The 19,689-nt window shown below is 55.5% G+C and overlaps 3 protein-coding genes across 8 annotated transcripts in view; 2 read left to right on the forward strand and 1 right to left on the reverse strand.

The window, feature by feature from the left end:
- Nucleotides 1-2,112: 2,112 nt before the first annotated feature.
- Nucleotides 2,113-10,708, forward strand: PABPC1L (poly(A) binding protein cytoplasmic 1 like; the record flags this gene model as incomplete). Of its 3 annotated transcripts, none has more annotated exons than XM_084296823.1 (14): nucleotides 2,113-2,305; nucleotides 3,035-3,228; nucleotides 3,623-3,738; nucleotides 4,474-4,613; nucleotides 5,344-5,438; nucleotides 5,708-5,845; nucleotides 6,314-6,409; nucleotides 7,005-7,271; nucleotides 7,796-7,892; nucleotides 8,164-8,289; nucleotides 8,783-8,919; nucleotides 9,226-9,319; nucleotides 9,708-9,838; nucleotides 10,625-10,708. In XM_084296823.1, 14 exons carry the CDS (start codon nucleotides 2,113-2,115, stop codon nucleotides 10,706-10,708), a joined length of 1,908 nt encoding a protein of 635 aa, XP_084152949.1. The 3 variants fall into 3 exon arrangements, with proteins under 3 accessions (XP_084152949.1, XP_084152950.1, XP_084152951.1); XM_084296824.1 differs by having other exon boundaries at nucleotides 7,796-7,886; XM_084296825.1 differs by having other exon boundaries at nucleotides 7,796-7,886; nucleotides 8,176-8,289.
- Nucleotides 10,709-14,216: 3,508 nt separating this feature from the next.
- On the reverse strand, nucleotides 14,217-18,832 carry TOMM34 (translocase of outer mitochondrial membrane 34). Of its 2 annotated transcripts, none has more exons than XM_084296621.1 (7): nucleotides 18,615-18,832; nucleotides 18,410-18,509; nucleotides 17,761-17,913; nucleotides 16,930-17,090; nucleotides 16,514-16,658; nucleotides 15,768-15,894; nucleotides 14,217-15,250 (listed from the first exon to the last, which is right to left on the reverse strand). In XM_084296621.1, exons 1-7 carry the CDS (start codon nucleotides 18,736-18,738, stop codon nucleotides 15,152-15,154), a joined length of 909 nt encoding a protein of 302 aa, XP_084152747.1. In that variant the 5' UTR covers nucleotides 18,739-18,832; the 3' UTR covers nucleotides 14,217-15,151. The 2 variants fall into 2 exon arrangements, with proteins under 2 accessions (XP_084152747.1, XP_084152746.1); XM_084296620.1 differs by having other exon boundaries at nucleotides 17,761-17,940.
- Nucleotides 18,832-19,689, forward strand: part of STK4 (serine/threonine kinase 4) — a 46,143-nt gene continuing 45,285 nt past the window's right edge. For all 3 annotated transcript variants that reach the window (XM_084296617.1, XM_084296618.1, XM_084296619.1), the window contains exon 1: nucleotides 18,832-18,933. In XM_084296617.1, the coding sequence (XP_084152743.1) occupies nucleotides 18,902-18,933 (32 nt within the window). In that variant the 5' untranslated portion in view covers nucleotides 18,832-18,901. The remainder of the gene's footprint in view (nucleotides 18,934-19,689) is intronic.

The raw sequence follows: 19,689 nt of genomic DNA on the forward strand, positions 1-19,689 counted from the left end.
GTGCTGTACAAAAGCAGCAGTACTGCGAGCGCACATACCCGCTGGAGCTGTCTTCCTGGAAGCAGTGCTTGAAGGACTGAGGAGCAATGGTCGGGCTAGCTGACACCAGTCATCCTAAGGGTGCTGGGGAGGCTGGGTGGGACCAAGCAAATGTCCTGACAGTTTCAAAAGCCTCTTCAGCTCGAGTGTGGATATGGTACAGCAGCGTGCTCTGTGGATAATGCTGCTCAGACTCTTTTGTTTGATCACTGCAATGCATTAGGCCAAAACAAAACGAGCTGCTGATCAAGCACTAATCTGTCTACGGCCTGCTTTTAAATGATTCATCCTCTGTGTGCATCTGTACTTATTACTGCTTTGCCACTTTCTTCAGTGTTTATATTCATATCTGCTCCTACAGAATTGCATAGCGTGCTCTGACTCCCAGCCTGACTCACACCAATGCCACCGTCAGCTCCTAAAAGGAAAAATCCTGGGCCTTGCTAGCTGCTTGAAGAGCACTGGTCTTGTGCTGGTTCTTTCAGATAACATCTACTCTTACTTCTTTAGGGGTAATAATTTCAGGCAGACTGGTCTCCAGTGATGATGAGTTAGAGGGTATTTTTCAAGTAATTATATCTTTTGGGGAAGGTTGGCCCAGCCGCTAGGAGTCTGGGCGTGCTCTGCATGTTTGCACTGATCCAGTTGGTGCCGCTGCCCTCTTGTTCCTGGCACTGCTGGTCTGACCCTGGGTGAGGTGGTTCAGCGTGGGACACCACCAGAAAACATTTTAGTGCAGTTCTGCCTGGGCTTGTGCTGCCGCTGCCCCTCGGGCTGGCTGGTGGGAGGTCTGCTGAGCAGTGCCGGGGCGCAGGAATCGCCTTTTGTCCTGAAACCCAGCAGGGCTGCAGCTGGAGGCAGCACGAGGTGGCAGAGGCAGCGTGGCCACGAGGCCCAAGCCTGGCAGAAGCGTGGATGGGGTGGGGTGGGGTGGGGTGGGGTGGGGTGGGATGGGATGGATGGGATGGGATGGGATGGGATGGGATGGATGGGATGGGATGGATGGGATGGATGGGATGGGATGGATGGGATGGGATGGATGGGATGGGATGGATGGGATGGATGGGATGGATGGGATGGGATGGATGGGATGGGATGGGATGGGATGGATGGGATGGGATGGATGGGATGGATGGGATGGGATGGATGGGATGGGATGGATGGGATGGGATGGGATGGGATGGGATGGATGGGATGGGATGGATGGGATGGATGGGATGGGATGGGATGGGATGGATGGGATGGGATGGGATGGATGGGATGGGATGGGATGGGATGGGATGGGATGGGATGGATGGGATGGGATGGGATGGGATGGGATGGATGGGATGGGATGGATGGGATGGGATGTTGGGGTGCGTGGGGCAGGCGCTGGGCTCATCGCTTCACCCCTGCCTCCTTCCAGCTCGCGTGGTGACGGCCTTCGCCTCACGAACAGCCCCGGGCCGTGGCGCCTGGGCTTCTCCCCCTCTTCGGCTGCGGGATGAGTTTGGGGCTGCCCCTTCAGGGCCGAACCGAGCCGGGCCGGGCCGGGCGGAGCCGGCGGAGGGCGGGGAAGGCTCCGGGGAGGGCCCCGGCCCCGGCCCGCCCCCGGTGCCGCGGGGGGAAGAGGCGGGGGCCGGCGGCAGCCGCAGCGGGAGCGGCGCTGCCAGCGGAGCTGCCGGAGCTGCTCGGTGTGAGTGAGGGGACGGGGGGGGACCCGGCCCCATGCGGCCCCGCACGGCCCCTCCGTGCCCGCGGGCATCGGGCATCGCCTCCCCGCGCCTCTCCCCGGCTCCCTTCGCGGCCCCGAGCTCCCCCCCTCAGCCCTGAGCTGCCCCCCTCAGTCTCTCCCCTCAGCGGCCGCGGGGCGTCCCGGTGCTCCCGGGGGGTTTGGGGCTCCGGAGCTGTTTCCTTTCGGACCTTCTGCTCTCTGGGGGGTCCCAGAGCTGGCCGCTGCCTCCTCACAGCTCCGCGCCCCGCCGTGTGCTGCTCCGGGGCTGCTCCCCCCAGGGAAGGGCTGCCCAGCCCCAGCCCCCCGCTGTGTGCCTCAAACCTCTCTCCCTTCGCAGCTGATCTTTGCAGTTGGACGCCATGAACGCCAGCGGCCCCGGCTACCCGTTAGCCTCTCTCTACGTGGGGGACCTGCACCCAGATGTGACCGAAGCCATGCTCTACGAGAAGTTCTCGCCCGCCGGGCCCATCATGTCCATCCGAGTCTGCCGGGACGTGGCCACGCGCCGCTCGCTGGGCTATGCCTACATAAACTTCCAGCAGCCGGTGGACGGTGAGCCCCGCGTAGGGTGGTCCCGAGGGGGGCCTTGTGCCTTTGGGGCGGTGCAGGAGGAGCAGCGGGGCCAGCAGGTGTCTGTGGGATGTGTCAGCTGTTGGGGCTGCTGGTGTCCTGCTGAGGATGGGTGCTGGTTGCTGGTAACCCTGGTCTGTGCTCTCTTCTCCTGGGGCTGGGTGATTCCTCATCTCAGGGACTGGGAGCTGATGCAGCAGCAGGGCTTTGGGTTTGTCCAAGGGGAGAAGAAGGGAATTGCAAGAGTCTCCTTGCTCTGAGCTCATGGGGAAGGGCACTGAAACCCCTTCTGCCCTGCTGGCTTGTGCCAAGGAGGAGCAAGGTCCCCTTCTCAATATCCATGCTGTCAGGCAGGGCCTTTTCACCCCGCTGACCACAGCAATACAGCACTGAATGAGAGAGTTACCTGTAAGGAGACTTATTTTGGAGGGAGGCAGCAGCGATGGGGAGGTGTTGGGTTAGTTGCCCTGGAGACCAGAGTCATTACCCAGTAAATGACTTGGGCATCTGCCAAACTCGAGCTTGCAGCGAGATTAATGCTCTGCTGCCAGGTGCTTCTGGAATGTGCTGAGGCCTCCTGCCTCGTTTGGCTTAACGAGGTGCCCAGCAGTGTCCCCGATTCCTGCGTCTGTCTCTGTCCTGTGCTGTAGGATGGGGAAGGAGGTCCATCTCTGTGATTGTTCTCTCCCTTTGTGCTCACCTCTTTGCCAGCTGAGCGAGCCCTGGACACCATGAACTTTGAGGTGATCAAAGGCCGGCCCATCCGAATCATGTGGTCCCAGCGAGACCCCGGGCTCAGGAAATCAGGGGTTGGAAATGTATTTATCAAGAATCTGGATGACTCCATTGATAACAAAGCCCTGTATGACACGTTCTCGGCCTTTGGGAACATCCTGTCCTGCAAGGTATGAGTCTGTGGCTGTGCTGTGAAGGGGGCTTGCTGCAGAGCTTCCCCAGGTTCTTGGTCAGCTGAAACTCACTTCCCTGCTTTTCTTCCTAAATTTGCTTTAAATTCCCACCCTTTGCTTGGATGGAAGCCACAAGGCCCTGTGTTTCCCCTGGGGACAGGGCGCCTTTCCTCCCTGCACCCGCCCCTCTCTTTTCCTTGTGGTCCCTGACCTGCAACCTGAACACTGTGCTGCTGCTGCGGGAGTGGGGTGTCAGGGGAGGGAGGGCAACACCCCTGGGGAATGAGGGCAGGTGAGACTTACTCATGTGCAAGTAGGGAGCAAACTACCATCTGTGGTTTTCACTTTTTTTTTTTTAATTTATTTATTTCTCCTTGCCCTGCTGTTGTAGGTGGTCTGTGATGAAAACGGATCCCGTGGTTATGGCTTTGTTCACTTTGAGACTCAGGAGGCAGCAACTCGGGCCATCAAGACCATGAACGGGATGCTGCTCAACGACCGCAAGGTGTAAGTGCAGGAGGAGGGGCGTCCCTAGGCCTGCCGTGGCACTCCTCCCTCAGCTCGATGCGTGCTTGTGAGCAAACACGTGCCCTGCTCAGGCTGCTGCCTCCTGCCCTCGGTGTCTCCTCTCTTCCCTTCCCGGCTGAGCGGCACAGCTCTGCTTTCCGGAGCTCTGAGTCGTTTGTGGTCTGCGCTGATGGAAGCATGATCGTGGTTTTGAGCCCTTCCTGGTGGTGGGGAAGGAGCCTGCCCCAGGGCTGTGTTTTACTGCTGAGGCAGTGTAATGAATGCCCACAAAGCAGGACTGGTCCTCGATCGCTGCTATCAGGGTCGGATAATCTGGGGCAGGAGGAGGTTGGGTTGTTCTCCAGCCCTCTGCTGACATTGCATCACCTCAGATCTTGTGGGCTGCTTCTGTACATGCCTTTCTTGTGGAGGCAAGCAGCTTCCTGAAGGGCTCAGTGATAACCTCAGAAAGAGCTGAAATGTCGTGGCATCCTCTGGGATTTTTTTGGGGTGATACCCCTGGCTGTGCCCAGGATGGGGGTGCAGCCTGTATTAGTGCTCACCCTGCTTCAGTGGGGTCTGGAGGTGCTGGTGTGAAACACTTGGTCATTTACTGGTGACCCAGGTGGTGCCTGAAGCACAAGGGTCTCTCCTGGCCCTTACCAAGACAGATGCCTCTGTTTTCCCTCTGCAGAGGGCATGGGGAATTCATGGGCCTCTGCTTGCTTCCTGCAGGTTTGTTGGCCACTTCAAATCCCGCAAAGAGCGCGACGCAGAGTTTGGGTCTAGGGCAACGGAGTTCACCAACGTCTACATCAAGAACTTTGGGGATGACATGGATGATGACAGACTGCGGGAAATATTCTCCAAGTTCGGTGAGTGTGGTTGTTGAAGCCAAATATCCTGATGCCTGGTAAACTGGAGTTGGGGCAACCCCAAAGAAGGTGGGGAGAATGCTTGGCTGGAATCCAGAGCCCTTCTCTTCTTGTGATCCGCTTTGCTTAAACACCGTGCGGCCACAGGACTGCAGTGACTTATGTTGTCAGGATGTCACGTGCACTTTCCTGTAATGACAGAGGATGCTATTAGGTGTTCTCTGTTTTTTGGAGCCACTTCCTTCCAAATAAGTTTTGTGGGTTTTCAGGTTTTGGTTTTTGTTTTTGAAACTGTCTTGAAAACAGCATACTGGTTATAGGAGCCACAAAAATAAGAGATGTTAAGGCTGAATTTAAAGCAAGAGTGGCTTTCCCAGGTCAGCCTGTTCCTGGAGGATGCCTCTTGCACCAGGGTTTGGTGCTGTGCTGGCGCGTGGACTCCAGTGACTGTGCTCAGCTAATCTGAATGCCCTTCGTATGAACCCAATGTGTGCGTTCATATATGAAGGGAGATGAGAACTGGCCACAGAACCCAAAAAGCCAGTGGCAATGTGAGCAGCATCCTGGGTGGGAGAGGTTGTGCTGGCTGCCCTGTGTGGCAGCAGGGATCCCACAGCTCTTCCTGCCACTTGACTGGTGTCACTATGCTGGTGTCTCCTGGTGGCTTTGCTTGCTGCTGTGCCCTGGGTGGGTGCCCTGTTTCAGCACAGTCTCTCCTTCCCTCTTGCAGGAAAGACTCTGAGCGTCAAGGTCATGATGGACAGCTCTGGCCGCTCGAAGGGCTTTGGGTTTGTGAACTTCGAGAAGCACGAAGAAGCCCAGAAGGCAAGTAACAAATCTCTGGGGCAGTGGGCAGCCTGGTTGGCTGTCCCAGCCGGTCACCTGCTGGGACCTCCCTGTCCTGGGGTGGGAACCTGCTGGCCCTGCTGGCCTGGCTGCCAGCGTGGGTGCCTGGACGGGCAGCACCCGTGAGGGCCAGACCGCGCTGGGGGCCCTGTGAGGGCAAAGCCCCTGCCCTGCGCTCACCTGGGGAGCTCTCTGCTTGCGGTGGGGCTGGGGGCTGCGGTGCTCAGAGCCGTGCTCCCTGCTGGCAGGCCGTGGCCGACATGAACGGGAAGGAGATCAACGGGCGGGTGGTGTACGTGGGCCGGGCACAGAAGCGGCTGGAGCGGCAGAGCGAGCTGAAACGGAAATTTGAGCAGATCAAGCAGGAGCGAGTGAGCAGGTACCAGGTAAGGGGCAGCGGGATGCTGCGTGCTGAGGGACCCACACCGTGGATGTGCCCTTTCAGATGCAAGTACCCATATGGGGCTCCAGTCACCGTTCTTAATGTCCAGGGAAGCAGTATCAGCAAAGAGGAGAGAGCTAAACCCAGGGTAGTGTTGGCAGGTGAACAAACAGGCCTGCTTTTTTTCCAGAAATAAAATATTAGTCTGGGAATTAAGAGGTTTCCTGAGCTCTTGGAGCAACTTCATAGCAGTGACCCGAGCCCTGCTTTGCTTGGGGCATCTCCCATGTGGGCACAGCACACGCACAGCCCTGGCTCCTCTCCAAGTCACTGATCTCACCGGAGTATTTCTGGGTTGTCCCACCTCCTAGCTAAGCCGCTGACAAAACGTCAGCTTTAAAAGCTGCTGTAAATCTTGGGAGCCCGCTGTACCTTCTGGAGGAGGCCAAGCTGCTTTTCTGCCTGTTTGCAGGGGGTCAACCTGTATGTGAAGAACCTGGATGATGGGATAGATGATGAGCGGCTGAGGAAGGAGTTCTCTCCTTACGGCACCATCACCAGTGCGAAGGTGAGGGACCAGGGCTGGGCTGGCTGACACCTTCAGCCCTTGGGAAGGGGTCAGGACAGTCGTCCTGTTGAGTTACAGCTCCCTGCTGATGGCTTGTATCTCAAGCCAAGTGTGAAGGATGTGTCACTTGTGCCCAACACTTACTGATTCAGCAAGTGCTTTGTAGCCTTGCTGAGTTCTCCCAGCCCTGCTAAGTGCAGGATGTGGCCCTTGAAAAGAGGATCCTTCTCGATACCGCGCGGTTGCTCACGTGGTTCTGCACTAACGTGACAACGTGCAACCCTCACTTGCCCATGGGCAAGCAGCAGATGCCAAAGCATCTGGGTCCTGCAGGGCTTGGCACAGACCCCATGGAAGGTTGCAGGTCTTGGGCTGGCCCAGACTGACCTTGGCGTTTAGCAAACCTTTGGGTTTCACCCCATTGTGTCCTCCCCTTCCCTGGGGTAACCTTCCCTTGTGAGTAGCCCTGGGAGCACCCCGTGCTGACCCGTCCCACCCTGGGTGTGGGTGCTGGGGGGTCCCTGACTTTTGCTGTGCTTTGCGGGTGGCCGTGCTGATGTGTGGACTCAGCTGTGTTGTTCTAATCCACTTTTAGGTGATGACAGAGGGTGGCCACAGCAAAGGGTTTGGCTTTGTATGTTTTTCCTCCCCAGAAGAGGCTACCAAGGCCGTGACTGAAATGAACGGGCGGATCGTCAGCACTAAGCCTCTCTACGTCGCCCTCGCCCAAAGGAAAGAGGAGCGGAAAGCAATCCTCACCAACCAGTACATGCAGCGATTAGCCACCATGAGGGCCCTGCCTGGCCCTCTCCTTGGCTCCTTCCAGCCCCCTCCGGGGTACTTCCTACCCCCCATCCCTCAGGTGAGTCCCTGCTCCCCTCCTGCAGTGGCAGCCTTGCTTAGGGACCCAGATTTGCTGTGTGCTGAGGGAGGTGGGCGGGCAGGTCCAGGAGCACGTCTCTGTTTTGTGCAGAGCTGCCTGTGTGCTGGCTGCTGGCAGTGTCCAGCTGCCGAGTCAGCAGCAGGGCTTGTGGAAAGGTTGGCTTGAGGTGCTCCAGCAACGGGCTGGGTATTTGGTGGATCACCAAGGAGAAGTTTGGTGTGAAGGTTCAAGTGTGGAGAAAGAGCCCAGTAATGAAATGAGGGGAGGGAGAAGGGTTAGAGGCATGCAAAAGCCTGTGGGGAGGAGATAAGTGGATGTGCTGGAGGAAATGCAGTTGTCAGGACTGGAAGCAGATCTTCAAGATCTTTAAAAATGCTTTGGCACACCACAGAGCATGGTTTTGGCTCACCTGTCTGTGGTGGCAGCTGAGATGCTGCTCTGGGCTGATCTGATGTGGCTCAGCTCCTGGATCACCTTCAATACAATGTGTTCTCCCTCCATAGCCACAAACCAGAGCTACTTTCTACAGCCCCAGCCCAGTTGTCCCCGTCCGCCCTGCCACTCGCTGGAGTGCGCAGCCCTCCCGGCCTCCCCGTGAGTGTGTCTGTCTGTCCCCACGGGTGCTTGGGGCCAGCTGGGCCACCCTGGGAACCGAGGGCTCTCTAAAAACACCACAGAATATAAAATGTGCAGCCACGGGAAGCCAGTGCTTGGGAAAGCAGGCAGTACCTTGGTGCGGGGCTCACTGGTGACAGGCACTGGGGTTCAGGTTGCCCATGGAGGCTTTTCCTAGCCATGGCCCCTTCCCAGCATCTCTTCCACGTTTATTTCTACCCAGCACCTCGCTAACTGTGCTCCATCTCTCCTGCAGCGTATCCTTCAGCCACCCCCATCCTGAGAGCTGCCGTGCAGCCCCGGCGCCTGCTGTCCAACATCAGCACCATGAGACAGGCGTCCACCCAAGTGCCTCGCGTGTCTACCACGGCCCAGAGAGTGGGTGAGTGCAGGGGGACCTGGCTCAGGCCCCCTGTGCTGGCTGTGCAGGGGTAGTGTGGCTGCTCGTGGGGGAGTTTGGGTGGTGATAGGGCTGGAGCAGTGTCCCCAGTAAATTCTGGGGAACGTTGTGGTCTTTGGGTAAAGGGTCTGTGACACCAGACTGGTCATGCTGGGTGCTGCTCCTTGCATACGTTCTTTAAAGATAATGCTACAGCCGTGGCTCAGTGCTCACAGGTTCTCACCTGCTGCTGAGGCTGACTCCAGAAAAACCCGCTCGTGTCAGGGCTGCGTGGAGCTGTGGCCTCACAAGGGGATCTCTAGGGGGATGAGCTGCAGGTGCCTTGGCCAGCTCCTGCCCTCTGCCCAGACCAGTGGGTGGGAGGGCGGCGCCCATCCTGGGGACGCTGCCTTTGTCCCGGGAGCTGTTTGAGCCCTTGGGGGGGTTTAGCTGGATTTGGGTGAGTTTTTAACCCTCTGTTCCCTCCCTCCTGCAGTCAACATAGGGACGCAGACGGTCAGTGCCCGGGTGCCCTCCTCGCCCACCCTGCCGCGGGGCGCCCCGCAGTACAAGTACTCGTCGGCCGTGAGGAACATCCAGCCGCTGGGCAGCGTGCCGCACGGCGCCCCACAGGTAGCACCTGCCTGCGCCCTGGGTGTGCTCCTTGTGGGATCCCCACGGCTTTGGTTGTAGCTGGGGCGATGGGATCCTTTCCTGGGGCTGCGGGTCTGGGTTCTGCAGCAGCGTGGAGGCGATGCCTGGCTCTGGTTTTCCTAAAAGCTGGCGTTGGGGTACAAGTAGGCAGTGCCAGAGCTTGCAGCAGCGGCTCTGAAGGGTGAAAGGCCCCGCTGCACCCAGGGATCAGCACCGTTGCTGCACGCTGGTGAACTTGTGCATTGCTTCCAGCCTGATTGCTGCTCTCTGTGTTGCTTTATCCAGGTGGGAGAACCCGCTGTGCATATCCAGGGGCAGGAGCCGCTGACTGCATCCATGCTTGCAGCAGCCCCTCCTCAGGAGCAGAAGCAAATGATAGGTGGGTGTCCCTGCTGCTGGAGGAGGTCCCACTGCCTGACCACGGGGCTGTGTGTACAGGCAGGCAGGCTTAAATGCACCAGGGAAAACTTAGCTGCAAGGGGAGTACCCTTATTGGATTGCTCAGTTATGCTGCTTTAAAAAAACAAAAGGAAGGATGTGGCAGAGCTCCATGCTGCCTGTGCTGCCCAGCTCCTGCAGCCGGTGCCTGCTTCACTTGGCAGCTTCCCTCTATGTGCCCAAACCCTCCCTGCCGAAGGGAGGGTTGGGAGCAGAGTAGTTTGGGTAGGGCAAAGGGGAGCACAGAGCTGGGAGGGCTTGCACGGGGTTTGAAATCACTGGAGGTCTTGCGTAGCGCTCACTGGTGTCCTCCCCGGTGCTCGGAGCAGGTGAGCGCCTCTACCCGCTGATCCATGCGATGCACGCCTCGCTGGCTGGCAAGATCACGGGGATGCTGCTGGAGATCGACAACTCGGAGCTGCTGCTCCTCCTCGAGTCCCCCGACTCCCTGCACGCCAAGGTAGGGGCACTCGGTGCCCAAACACATCGTGTCCCAAGGGCAGAGTGCGTGCTGCTGCAAGCACTAAATGAGGGGAGGTGGCTGCGGCCCAGAAGATGGGCCAAGGACTTCTAATATCTGTAGAAAGATAAAGTAGCTGCCTCTATACAGTGACAGACAGGGCCCCAGGCTGATCACATCTGCCTGCCTTCAGCAAGAAGGGCTCAGAGCAGCTCTGGAGGCATGGCCAAGCCCTAGGGGTGGTTTGGAGGTGGATAGGAAGCAAGAAGGGGAGAAGGCAGGGTGAGCATCGCTTCCCAGAATGAAATAGGGAAATGGTATTTACTTTGTTCTGTTTTTAATCCCAGTGAATTTTTTGCTTCTGGTTCCCATTAAAACAGTCACAAGGAATCAACTGCATTGCCTTGTTGCTGCTTGGAGGCAGGACTCGCTTTCACTGTTCTGCTGGCACTTTTTTGGAGGAGCCTGGGCTCTGCTGGGCGCTGCTGGGCAGCCTCACCTACGGAGAAGCTCAAGTTCACTTTGGCCTCCTGTGTCTCCAACAGAAAAGGAGAAATGCCCCAGCCCTTTCTTAGGGAGGAGGCAGCAGTGGTCTGTGGGCTGATCCACGTTCCAGCAGAAGCAGCAGACTTAGATTTATTATTATTGGTTTTGTTAATCCCCTCATGCTCTAGAAGTGGGGCTTGTGTGGGGGCTGTACTGAGACCTGGAGCACTGCCATTCCCGTGCAGTACTCTCCCATGTCAAAGCAACTCCTCTCTTCCCCAACGTGTGCTCTCTGTGCAGATCGAGGAGGCTGTGGCTGTTCTCCAGGCACACCAGGCCACCGAGACGTCGCACAAGGGCGGCGCGGCGGCGTTCCTGCAGTGAGCCCAGGTACGTGCCGGGGTGGCTGCAGGAGCTGGTGTGTGCTCGGGATCTGTGGCTTATTGGGCTTCTCGTGCAGACCAAGTGGGGCTGTACGTGCTGTAATACTCCACTTTACATCACATGGTTCATCTTCCATTTTCCAGACTTAACTGCACCACAACAACATAGTTCTGTCTGCTCCTTTCCTTGCCCCCTTCCCCTTGTGTTCATGAGGGCAACAGCTGTGCTGCCAGGAAGGAAGAGGGAAGGACCTTGCTTTTCTGCCCTCCCGGGGGGACTGGCACAACCTCTCCTAGGACTTCCTGCTGGTGCTGCAGAACCTTGTCAGCAGATACGCTTTAAAAATGTTGGTGCTACTGCATGGGATAGATCAGGAGAGCCAGGCATGCTGCTGAGTGTGGGACAGACTCATCAGCAAGCAATTCCCCCTTTGAAGATGATAATTTTTTGACTTGTGATCACAAGGAAACGCCAAGTTAATCCAAGTTCAGAGATGACCTGTGAATTCTTGTCTGGATCAAATTGTTCTTCTAGCGGCTGAAAATTGCATGTGTGTGTTCTTTGTTTTATGTAACTAGGATTGGGAGTGAGTCCTGAGAAGGTTGCCGTGGCAGAACAACAGCAGCCACCTCACCGTGCTTCTGGAACTATGGCTGTGTAGTGACACTGGTCTGTCTTCAATGCACCCACCCTGTTTTCTTGTGCGTATTGTAAACCTTACTGCTTCCTCCCTGCACCTGTATAAAAATTCCAAAGTTAATTCTCTTCTCTTCTGAAAGTGTCTTGTGAAACGTAGCATGGAACCCAGCCCGGTTCAGTTGCCCAGGAAATGGCAAGTGCAGATGAGTCATCTTTTTAGTGCATTTACTGGGTTCTGTAGTTTTACTTGTTCCTGTAGCTGACACTAATAAAGAACTGATGCTTCCACCCCCCAAAGCATGGGCTAGTTTCCTTTGCAGAAGGGCAGCAAATGCTGTGTCTGTTTCATGCAGGTGGAGGGACAGACTCAGGCCAAGCTGTTGTAATTAGTGCTTGAAGCTTGTGGTGTTGGCAGGGTGGCAGTCCTCAGAGCTGGCTCAGGGACAGCAATTGCTGCGTAGGATTAAACAAACTGCTGCCCAACAGTTCTCCTGATCCTTTCACTCTCAAAGGGTGACCTTAAGCAAATTTCACAGTGTCCACTTCAATTCTTATCCTTTCTAGCTAGCCCTTTTGATTTTCTTTTAAAAGGCTTCATCCTCTTGCAGTTTTCCCTTTGTAACAGAGCTTGTGTGCCTGCAGAGTACTGGGACTGAGTACCTGCTGCTGGTCACTGTGCTGCATGGCTCTGGTGCACAAGACCCAGCTTGAGGTACTGTGACCAAAATCTGGAAATCAGAAGTTGCTTCTCCCATGGGTTTTCCTGACCAATTTCAAGGAGTTGCTGATAGGCCTGAAAACACTGATAACTGCACCCTGGCCCAGTGGGATGCTCTGCTCACAGGCATCGAGGCCTGTTAGTACTGTGTTCTGCCCTCTCAGCCTCTCCTGGAGCCTGCTGCAGTTGCTCTAGTCATCCTGGCCTTAATGCTTTGCTCTTCCTATTTAGGAATGGAATTCCATTCCCTGGAGGCTCCTCTGTGCTGTCAATGTATTGACCTTATTTGACTGCTTCTCCTAGTCTATAGGAGCACACCTCCATCCGCACAAGCTACCTGCTTCCTATCCAATGTGTGTGCTGGTGCTGCTCTCCTGGGCTTGCTTCTGTGCTGTATCATACCCTGACTTCAGCTCGTTGCTGATTCATCCCTCCTACCTCTTGTTTTCCTTCCAGCATTTCAATAGCACTTACGTCTTTGCTCTTCCATGGTGTATGTTCTGCTCAGCTGGGATTCTTTCCTGGGGCTTTTCTTCATTCCTGCTCTGATCTCCTTAAGTATTTCTTTTTGTTACAGAGGATGCCCTCCAGCCTGAACTGTGTACTACTTAAACATCTCACTGATAAGTCTACAAAGGACTAAATCTATTTGATGCACAGGAGGAAAAAAAAATGTAAATAGCATATCAGTTATGCATATAAATAACTGGGACGGAATTGTACAAGTGAAATTAATTCTGTTGCTTAATTTTAGTCAGAAATGGTTGTTCAGATGCAACGGATCAGTTGAGATGTGCCTGTGCCACCACTGACAGTGCTGGATGCCTTAGCTCAGGCAGGCAGCTGTAAACCTAGAGGGAATTCAAAGTGGGGGGCGCAGGAAGAGAGGCAGAATATGGAACAGCCTAAGAAAGAACACGAACAAACAATGTTTTTAAAACCTTTAATTGAAAAGGTAAACTTGCCACTTGGATCCCTGAAACAGGGACAATACTGGAAGGTTTCAGAGAAGCTCTCTGAGCTCCTCAGGGGCGTCTGAGGCTTTAGCAAGCTGTGGCAGGAACAACAATGCACACACGAGTCCAGGTTGGAATAGTTGCTGCCCCTTTTGAAAAGGGCGGATGGAGGAATGCCTCTCTGACAGGCACTCTCCAGCTGCCCGTGTGGATAGCAGTACCTTCGGGTGCCTGGGAGCATCGTGTGCAGATAGCAGCACCCTTCCTGGAACAGAAGGGGATACGGGCAAAAGTGCCCCTGGGCTTGAAGCACGGTGTCTTGTTGCTGTGCTTGATCTGTGTCTGTCTGGTGGCATTGCACTTCAGTGGGGAAAGCCTTAGAGATAAGGTGGGAGGGGAAAAAAGCATTCTGTGCTTAGAGAGGGAAGAGATGGTGGGTCCAAGCAGCAGCACTCACTGTAATGAACAGAGCAGGTATCTGCCGGTCCTGATAACAGCAGGCTGTTAAAAGGAGAACTCTTTAGTTCAGAGCAGATAGTTCTTCCTGTGTTCTGAGACTTTCTTCTGCCTATCTGTGCACTGCTGGCCTGTGCTGCCCCACCCCAAAATCCACCGTGCCTAGCTTGCTAATAGCTTGGGGAAATGGTGCTGGCAGGATCAATGAGCTGTGGTGTTCAGAGGAATGGAGCAAACCAAGCAACTCATGCCCCTGGGGGAGGTGGTGTTTCAAACCCTTGTGCGTTCCAGCTGATGGTGTACAGGCTGGGACCTACAAAGAGCTACTTCAAGCTAAGTCTTCGTCTTACTTGAGGGTAACAGCATAAGTGATGCCTGCCTTCTAAATTCAGGTCAATGGAACACAGCCTGGAGCACTAATGGCTGGGAGAGATAAGGTGGGGGGGGAAAAAAGGTACTCAAACCTGGACTTAGAGGCTAGCTTCTGTCTCTGTTGTAAGCAGCTAATTCAGTTCAGTTGTTCACCATCATGACTCTACTGGTAAAAGCACTACACCTGGTACAAGGGGTAAGACTGAGCAATGGCTGGAGGCTGCTGTCTGGCAGCTGGCTTCCAAAGCAAGGCAGTCAGAGGAATTCAAGCACTGCTCTAACAAGTGGGGGCAGAATGGAGTAAAGCAGTAAGAAAGCGTTCCAGTTTTTCAACACCTTCCATCCCATAAAAAACACACAGCTAGAGTGAAAATAAACAAGGCTTTAATGTGAACAGTTTTAACAGTTCATAGAATAACTCCAACCCTCTTTGTATCTACCATTTTAAGTCAGTGCCATCAATACCGTAAGAAAAAAATTATAAACATGCATTGAAATAGTAAGCCAGGCCTCAGCTCTGATACTACTGCATACCCTAGTCCCTGTAACACCCTGCAGCAACTGCTCCAGAAGGCACAGAAAAGCTAAAGTTTAAAACAAACCAAATAAAAACAACAAAAAAGGCTGTAAAATGCCTGAGCACCTGTAATCTCACAGAAGTAGTGCACTATGTAACAAGGCAGGTTTAACTTAACTGGTGGTTTTCTTATATGTGCAGAACAATTAAAAAATAAAAGAAAGCTGCTGCTGTAAACACCTGCCCAGTCACACTAAGTAGCAGAAATTCAGCTGAGGGCCAGCAGGTATCAAGTAGGAGAGGGAACATGCTCAACCCTGTGCAAGTAACCGTGACTTGGGTCTAAGAGGGGTATGCAGTGCTCAGGCAGCAGTCTGTCAGCAACCCTAGTTAAGTAATAGCAGCACAAACGCAGCAAAACTGTCACCTGAATAAGGACTAACAAAAACACCTCAGTTTGTAGCTCTTCAGCAAGAACAGCCACTTCACATGCAGAATCCCTGAGGCCAGTAGTTACAGGCACCTTGACTTCAGCCAGGGAAGCTGACCTATATGCCTCTTACATAGTGGCATTAAATCTTCTAATGATCTTCGAGCCATATAATCAAGTTTGATACAGACTTTGTATCTTGACATTGATTGTGCTGGCACAGAACCTACTACATCTCAGCAGCAGTTGAAGGTAGATTTCAATACCCATCCTGCATTAAGATTGGTCCCTGCAACAACCTCAGAAGGAAAAAAGCTTCATTCTGCAGAAGAAAAAGCTTTCCTTGTTGGTTATCCTAGGCTCTCTTCAGTTCTTGCAGTAATTTCAGTGCAGCTGTGTTCTTTGGTTCAATTTTCAACAAGCTGTTGATGTCAGCAATACTTGATTTGTAATCCTAGAAAAAGAATTTTTAAGTATTAGTGCACTGAAAATACATTTTCAATGCCTAAGGCCCTGTAGCACTTGGTAGCAGAGGCGAAGACAACAGGGCTAAACCTGGGACTCCCTCTGCATAATTAATTGATTGAACACCAGCTTCAATGTAACTGTTGAAAACACGCTTGAACTAGGGCTGAGAAGACAATTTCACTGTGCATGAGTGGGTTCTGAGTGCAACACCAAGGCAGTAAGTCTGCCACTACTGCCTACAGAATCTCCCCTGGATGTGGAATGGTAAAACTGCATAGTGTCTAGCTTCTTCCAGCACCTCGAGAAACAAGATCCAGTGCTGAGAAACTCACGAGATCCAAATAGTAAACACTAAGGTAAAGGACAAAAGGACAATTCCCTTCAACTCCACACAGGTCTCCACTATTTGATGGCAGGTGTCATCCAGCACCAACCAAATGCTCTACAGGGCATTAACAGGTCCCTAATCTTAGCTTACAGCTGGTCAAAAACTCCTGACTTACCTTCAGTTCTTTAAGTGCTTGAGCACGTCTGTAGAATGCCTTGATGTTTTTAGGATCTAATCTCAGAGCTACTGTGCAGTCCTGTACTGCTTCCTTGTGTTGCTTCAGCGTCAGGTAACAGAGAGCTCTGCAATACAAATAGCTGGTTAGAGAGCTTTGTCTAAAAGCAGTATCTGCTGCTGCAACACGCAGAGATCTTAGTTAACCCCAGCACAGCACAAAGCTGGAGTCCCCAAACAATCTCTGTCCTGACATGTTACTTTTTCAGCTCAACACTTGTTTCAGTTAGAAGGACAAAAAGTAGTTTTTCAGTCTGCAAAAAAAAAGGATTTTTACAGCAATAAATAGAGCAGCCTGCACTTCAAGGGTGGAGGTTTGTAGCTGTACCAGTCTAGAACATGCCCTGCTTGTCTTGGAAGTACTCTGAGTAGAGCAGCGTGCGCTTTGTGATTCACAGGGCAGCAGACACTACTCAGAATAACGCAGTCCTGGCAGACAAGCATTAAAGGGAGAACCCCCCTAGCAGTCCCAAGCTGAGTGTCTCCGGGCCTTTTGCAGCATCTGATCAAAGAACATTATACAATCTACTTGGAAGACTGCACTAGGGGGAACGTGTGTGGGTGTTTTGTTGGTGTGTTTTTTATCCAGTTGTCTGGGAGCAAACCTCAGGCAGCTTTGTCAGATGAAGTACCATGGTGGCTTTTAAAAAGGGCCCAAAAGTACTTGGGCAAAGAGCTGAGGAGTACCTGTTGGTGTAAGCTGCGCATTCCTGATTGAGCTTTAAACTCTCGGTGTACTTCTCAATTGCCTTTTTATGGTTTCCTTTCTTTACGAGTTCATTTCCTTCTTCCTTCAGAGTTCGAGCTCTCTCTACACCAGCAGCAATCTGGTCTGGAAATGGTGTGAAAGAATACAGAATGCTGTAAAACTGATAAGATCAGAGCAGCCTCTCAGAAAGCAAATAGCTCCTCTATACACAGAGGGGAGGCAGAGCGATCAAAGGATCCAGCATCAACCAAGCAGGCTGTGGCAGAACCAGCGACCAGGCCCAGGTTTCTGCAGATCTCAGGCTGCAGACACACCAAGCAGGGATGGCAGCCGCCTCACTTGCCATCACCCTGCTGAGCTGAAGGGCTGTGCACGGCCAGGGACGTGCTCTCACCTGGGTGTCCCTGCGACATGCTCCCAGGGGGTGCGTCTGTGGCGGGGGCTGCTGCAGAAGGAGCGTTCCATCTCTTCTGGGCAGAAATGGGAACTGTGGGAATTGGTGGGAGCTTCTCGCGCCAGTTCACACCATCCTTCTCCTGCAGGGCTTTAGTCATTCTGGAAGAGATGGCCGGCAGTCGCTCTGTCTGTTGGCTGGATGGGCCCCTTGCTAGGCAGCAGGGTCACTTTATAACCTGGCTCATACCGAGGACAGCATCTCTCCACTAACCCTGTGACATGCATCTAGACTAAACTCCTTCTACAGACAGGGAATTAATGAAAGGAACATCTTCTTGGTAGTAGGGCCAAAAATACCATAGGATGAGGGCTGGGGCTGTCGGTGCTCAGCTGGGCAAGTGATGCATGGGTTATTCCTCAGTCTGGCAAGTAATGAAGTGAATCAGAACTTTCTCCAGGAAGAGAAAACGCCTACGACAGCCTGTAACCCCTGTCAGCATAGGGAGGCTTATAGGACAGGATGCTGGAACTTGTAAGATTATTATTCCTTTAAAACAGGGACTAGACTAAGCAGAAAATTCCAGGGAAAACATTCCCAGCCCTCAACAATGTACTGGCAGCTTGGAAAAGGAGCTAAGGGCGTTAGCACACAGGAAGCATGACCAAGCCTGCCCTTTGCACAAAGCGCCGGGGCCTCGCTCGTTCCATTAAAGCGCTCAGGACGCGGCTTGCTCCTGGCATCGCTGCAGACACGGAGCAGGGCTGCCAGCAGCCGCTGACCGAGCCGCTCTGCTCCCGAGCCTTCCCTCTGGGGCGCGTTCGGCATTACCTGTTGACACCATCGTGCGCCGCCTGTATGGAGCAGTCGATCTGCAGCACGGTCTTGTAGTCGACGTAGGCCAGCTGGTAGCTCTCCAGAGCCTCGTAGGCTGCCGCCCGCCTCAGGAGGGGTTTGATGCTGAACGGGACCAGCTTCAGCGCGCTGTGAGGGGCGAGACGGTGCCACAGCCTGTGAAACCCCAGCACAAATCCCCAGATACCTTCCTACAAGGCATTCAATGGGCCTGGTCTGGGAAATACCAGGCAGCAGGATCAGTCTTTGTGTGCACTTCAAGCGATTCGGTGCCGTGGGAAGAGATCCTGTGGCAGTGAGCTTTTGTGGGCTCATTTCCTAAATGAACGGACTGACTGGCGCAAGGCAAAAGAAGGGAATTCCCAAGAAGGCAGCTGTGGGGGCTACCCCTGAAAACTTCACCCCACCGATTAAAGGCGAGCGGTGCTTTTTCTGCCCCGGGGTGGTGCAGAAGCGGTGTAAAGCCACCAACATTGACCAGAGGCTGCTGCAGCACCCGGGGGGGGTCCAGCGCCCCGGGCGAAAACCCCTTGGGGTGAACCCCCCTGAGCGAAGCCCCCCTGGGTGAAACCCTCCTCGGGTGAAGCCCCCCGGGGTGCGGCCCCCCCGGTCCCTCGCGGCTCACCCGCAGCAGTCGGCGACGCAGAGGCGGCAGGCGCCCTCCTTCAGGTGGCAGGCGGCGCGGTTGGCGAGCAGCACGCTCCTCTCCTCGGCGGCGGCCTCCCCTGCGGGGCACAGCGGAGGGGCTCGGGCTCAGGCTCCGTCCCCGCACCCCCCCGGTCCCCTCCCGGTCCCCTCCCCGCTCGCCCCCGGCCCCGTCCCCTCCTCACCGGCGTCCTCCAGCAGCTCCAGCGCCTGGCCGTAGAGCTGCGCGGCCGGCCCGTACTGCCCGCGGCGGAACTCCTCGTTGCCGGCGCGGCGCAGGGCGCTGGCGCTGCCGCCCCCCGCCGCCATCCCGGGGGCGAGACCGGGGCCGTGCAGCGGGAGCAGCGCTCGGGGAGACGGCGCCGGGGCCGGGCTCAGCCCCGGAGCCTTCCGGCGGCGGAGCGGAAGGGGCGGCGGGGCTGCCATGGAGGCGGGAGGGAGGCGGTGAGGGAGCGGCCGGCCCCGCGGCGCCATGGACGGGGTGCAGCTGCGGAACCCGCGCCGGTGAGGACCGGGGGGGGACACGGGGCTCCGGCGGGAGGCTCCTCGGCCCCGCCGGGCGCGGAGGGACGGGGGCAGCGAGGGGAGCCCCGGGGGAGCCGCGCCTCGGGTGCCCGGCGCTGCCCGGCGGGGTGGGCTCGCTGCCGGGGTCCGGCAGGAGCGGGGCGGGTCGCGGTCAGGGCGGCGATGGGGTTTGGGGTCAGGCGTCAGACCCTTTCCCTTCGCTCCCCTCGGGATGGTTTCGGCCTCGTTTTAACCCCCGCGGTGGGAACCCGCCTCTCGCCCCGCCGCTCTCCGGGCGCCCTGTGCGCGGTGCCCGGGGTGGGCGCCCGCCTCTCGCCCCTTCCCGCAGCCGGTCCCCGCCGCTCCCCGCGGGCAGTTTCCCCGCTGAGCCCTTATCGGGGCCGGGCGGCTGCTGCTGGCGGCATTTCGCCACTTCCTGACCCTGCCCCTGCCTCTGCTTCCTCCCCTCAGCAGCCATGCTCGGGGCTGCGCTCGGAAACGGAGCGAGCGGGGCCCATCGGCAGCTTTTCGCTCTGCTGGTTAAAAACTGGGGGAAAAAACCACGCGTTCAGCGTCAAAAGCCATCCGTGCCTGAAGCAGGGGTCTTTAAGAGCAGCAGTGAGAGCTTTTTTGCAGCCCCGCGTGTTTCATCTTAAGCGCTGGTTGCTGCACCCACAAGGTCCTGGGGGTCAGGGCAGGGCAGGCTCTGGGGGCTCCCCTGGGTGTCTCTGGCAGGAGTCAGTTTTTCTGGTAGTC

This window comes from Netta rufina (genome assembly GCF_964035555.1).
Source record: "Netta rufina genome assembly, chromosome: 16".
NCBI lineage: Eukaryota > Metazoa > Chordata > Aves > Anseriformes > Anatidae > Netta > Netta rufina.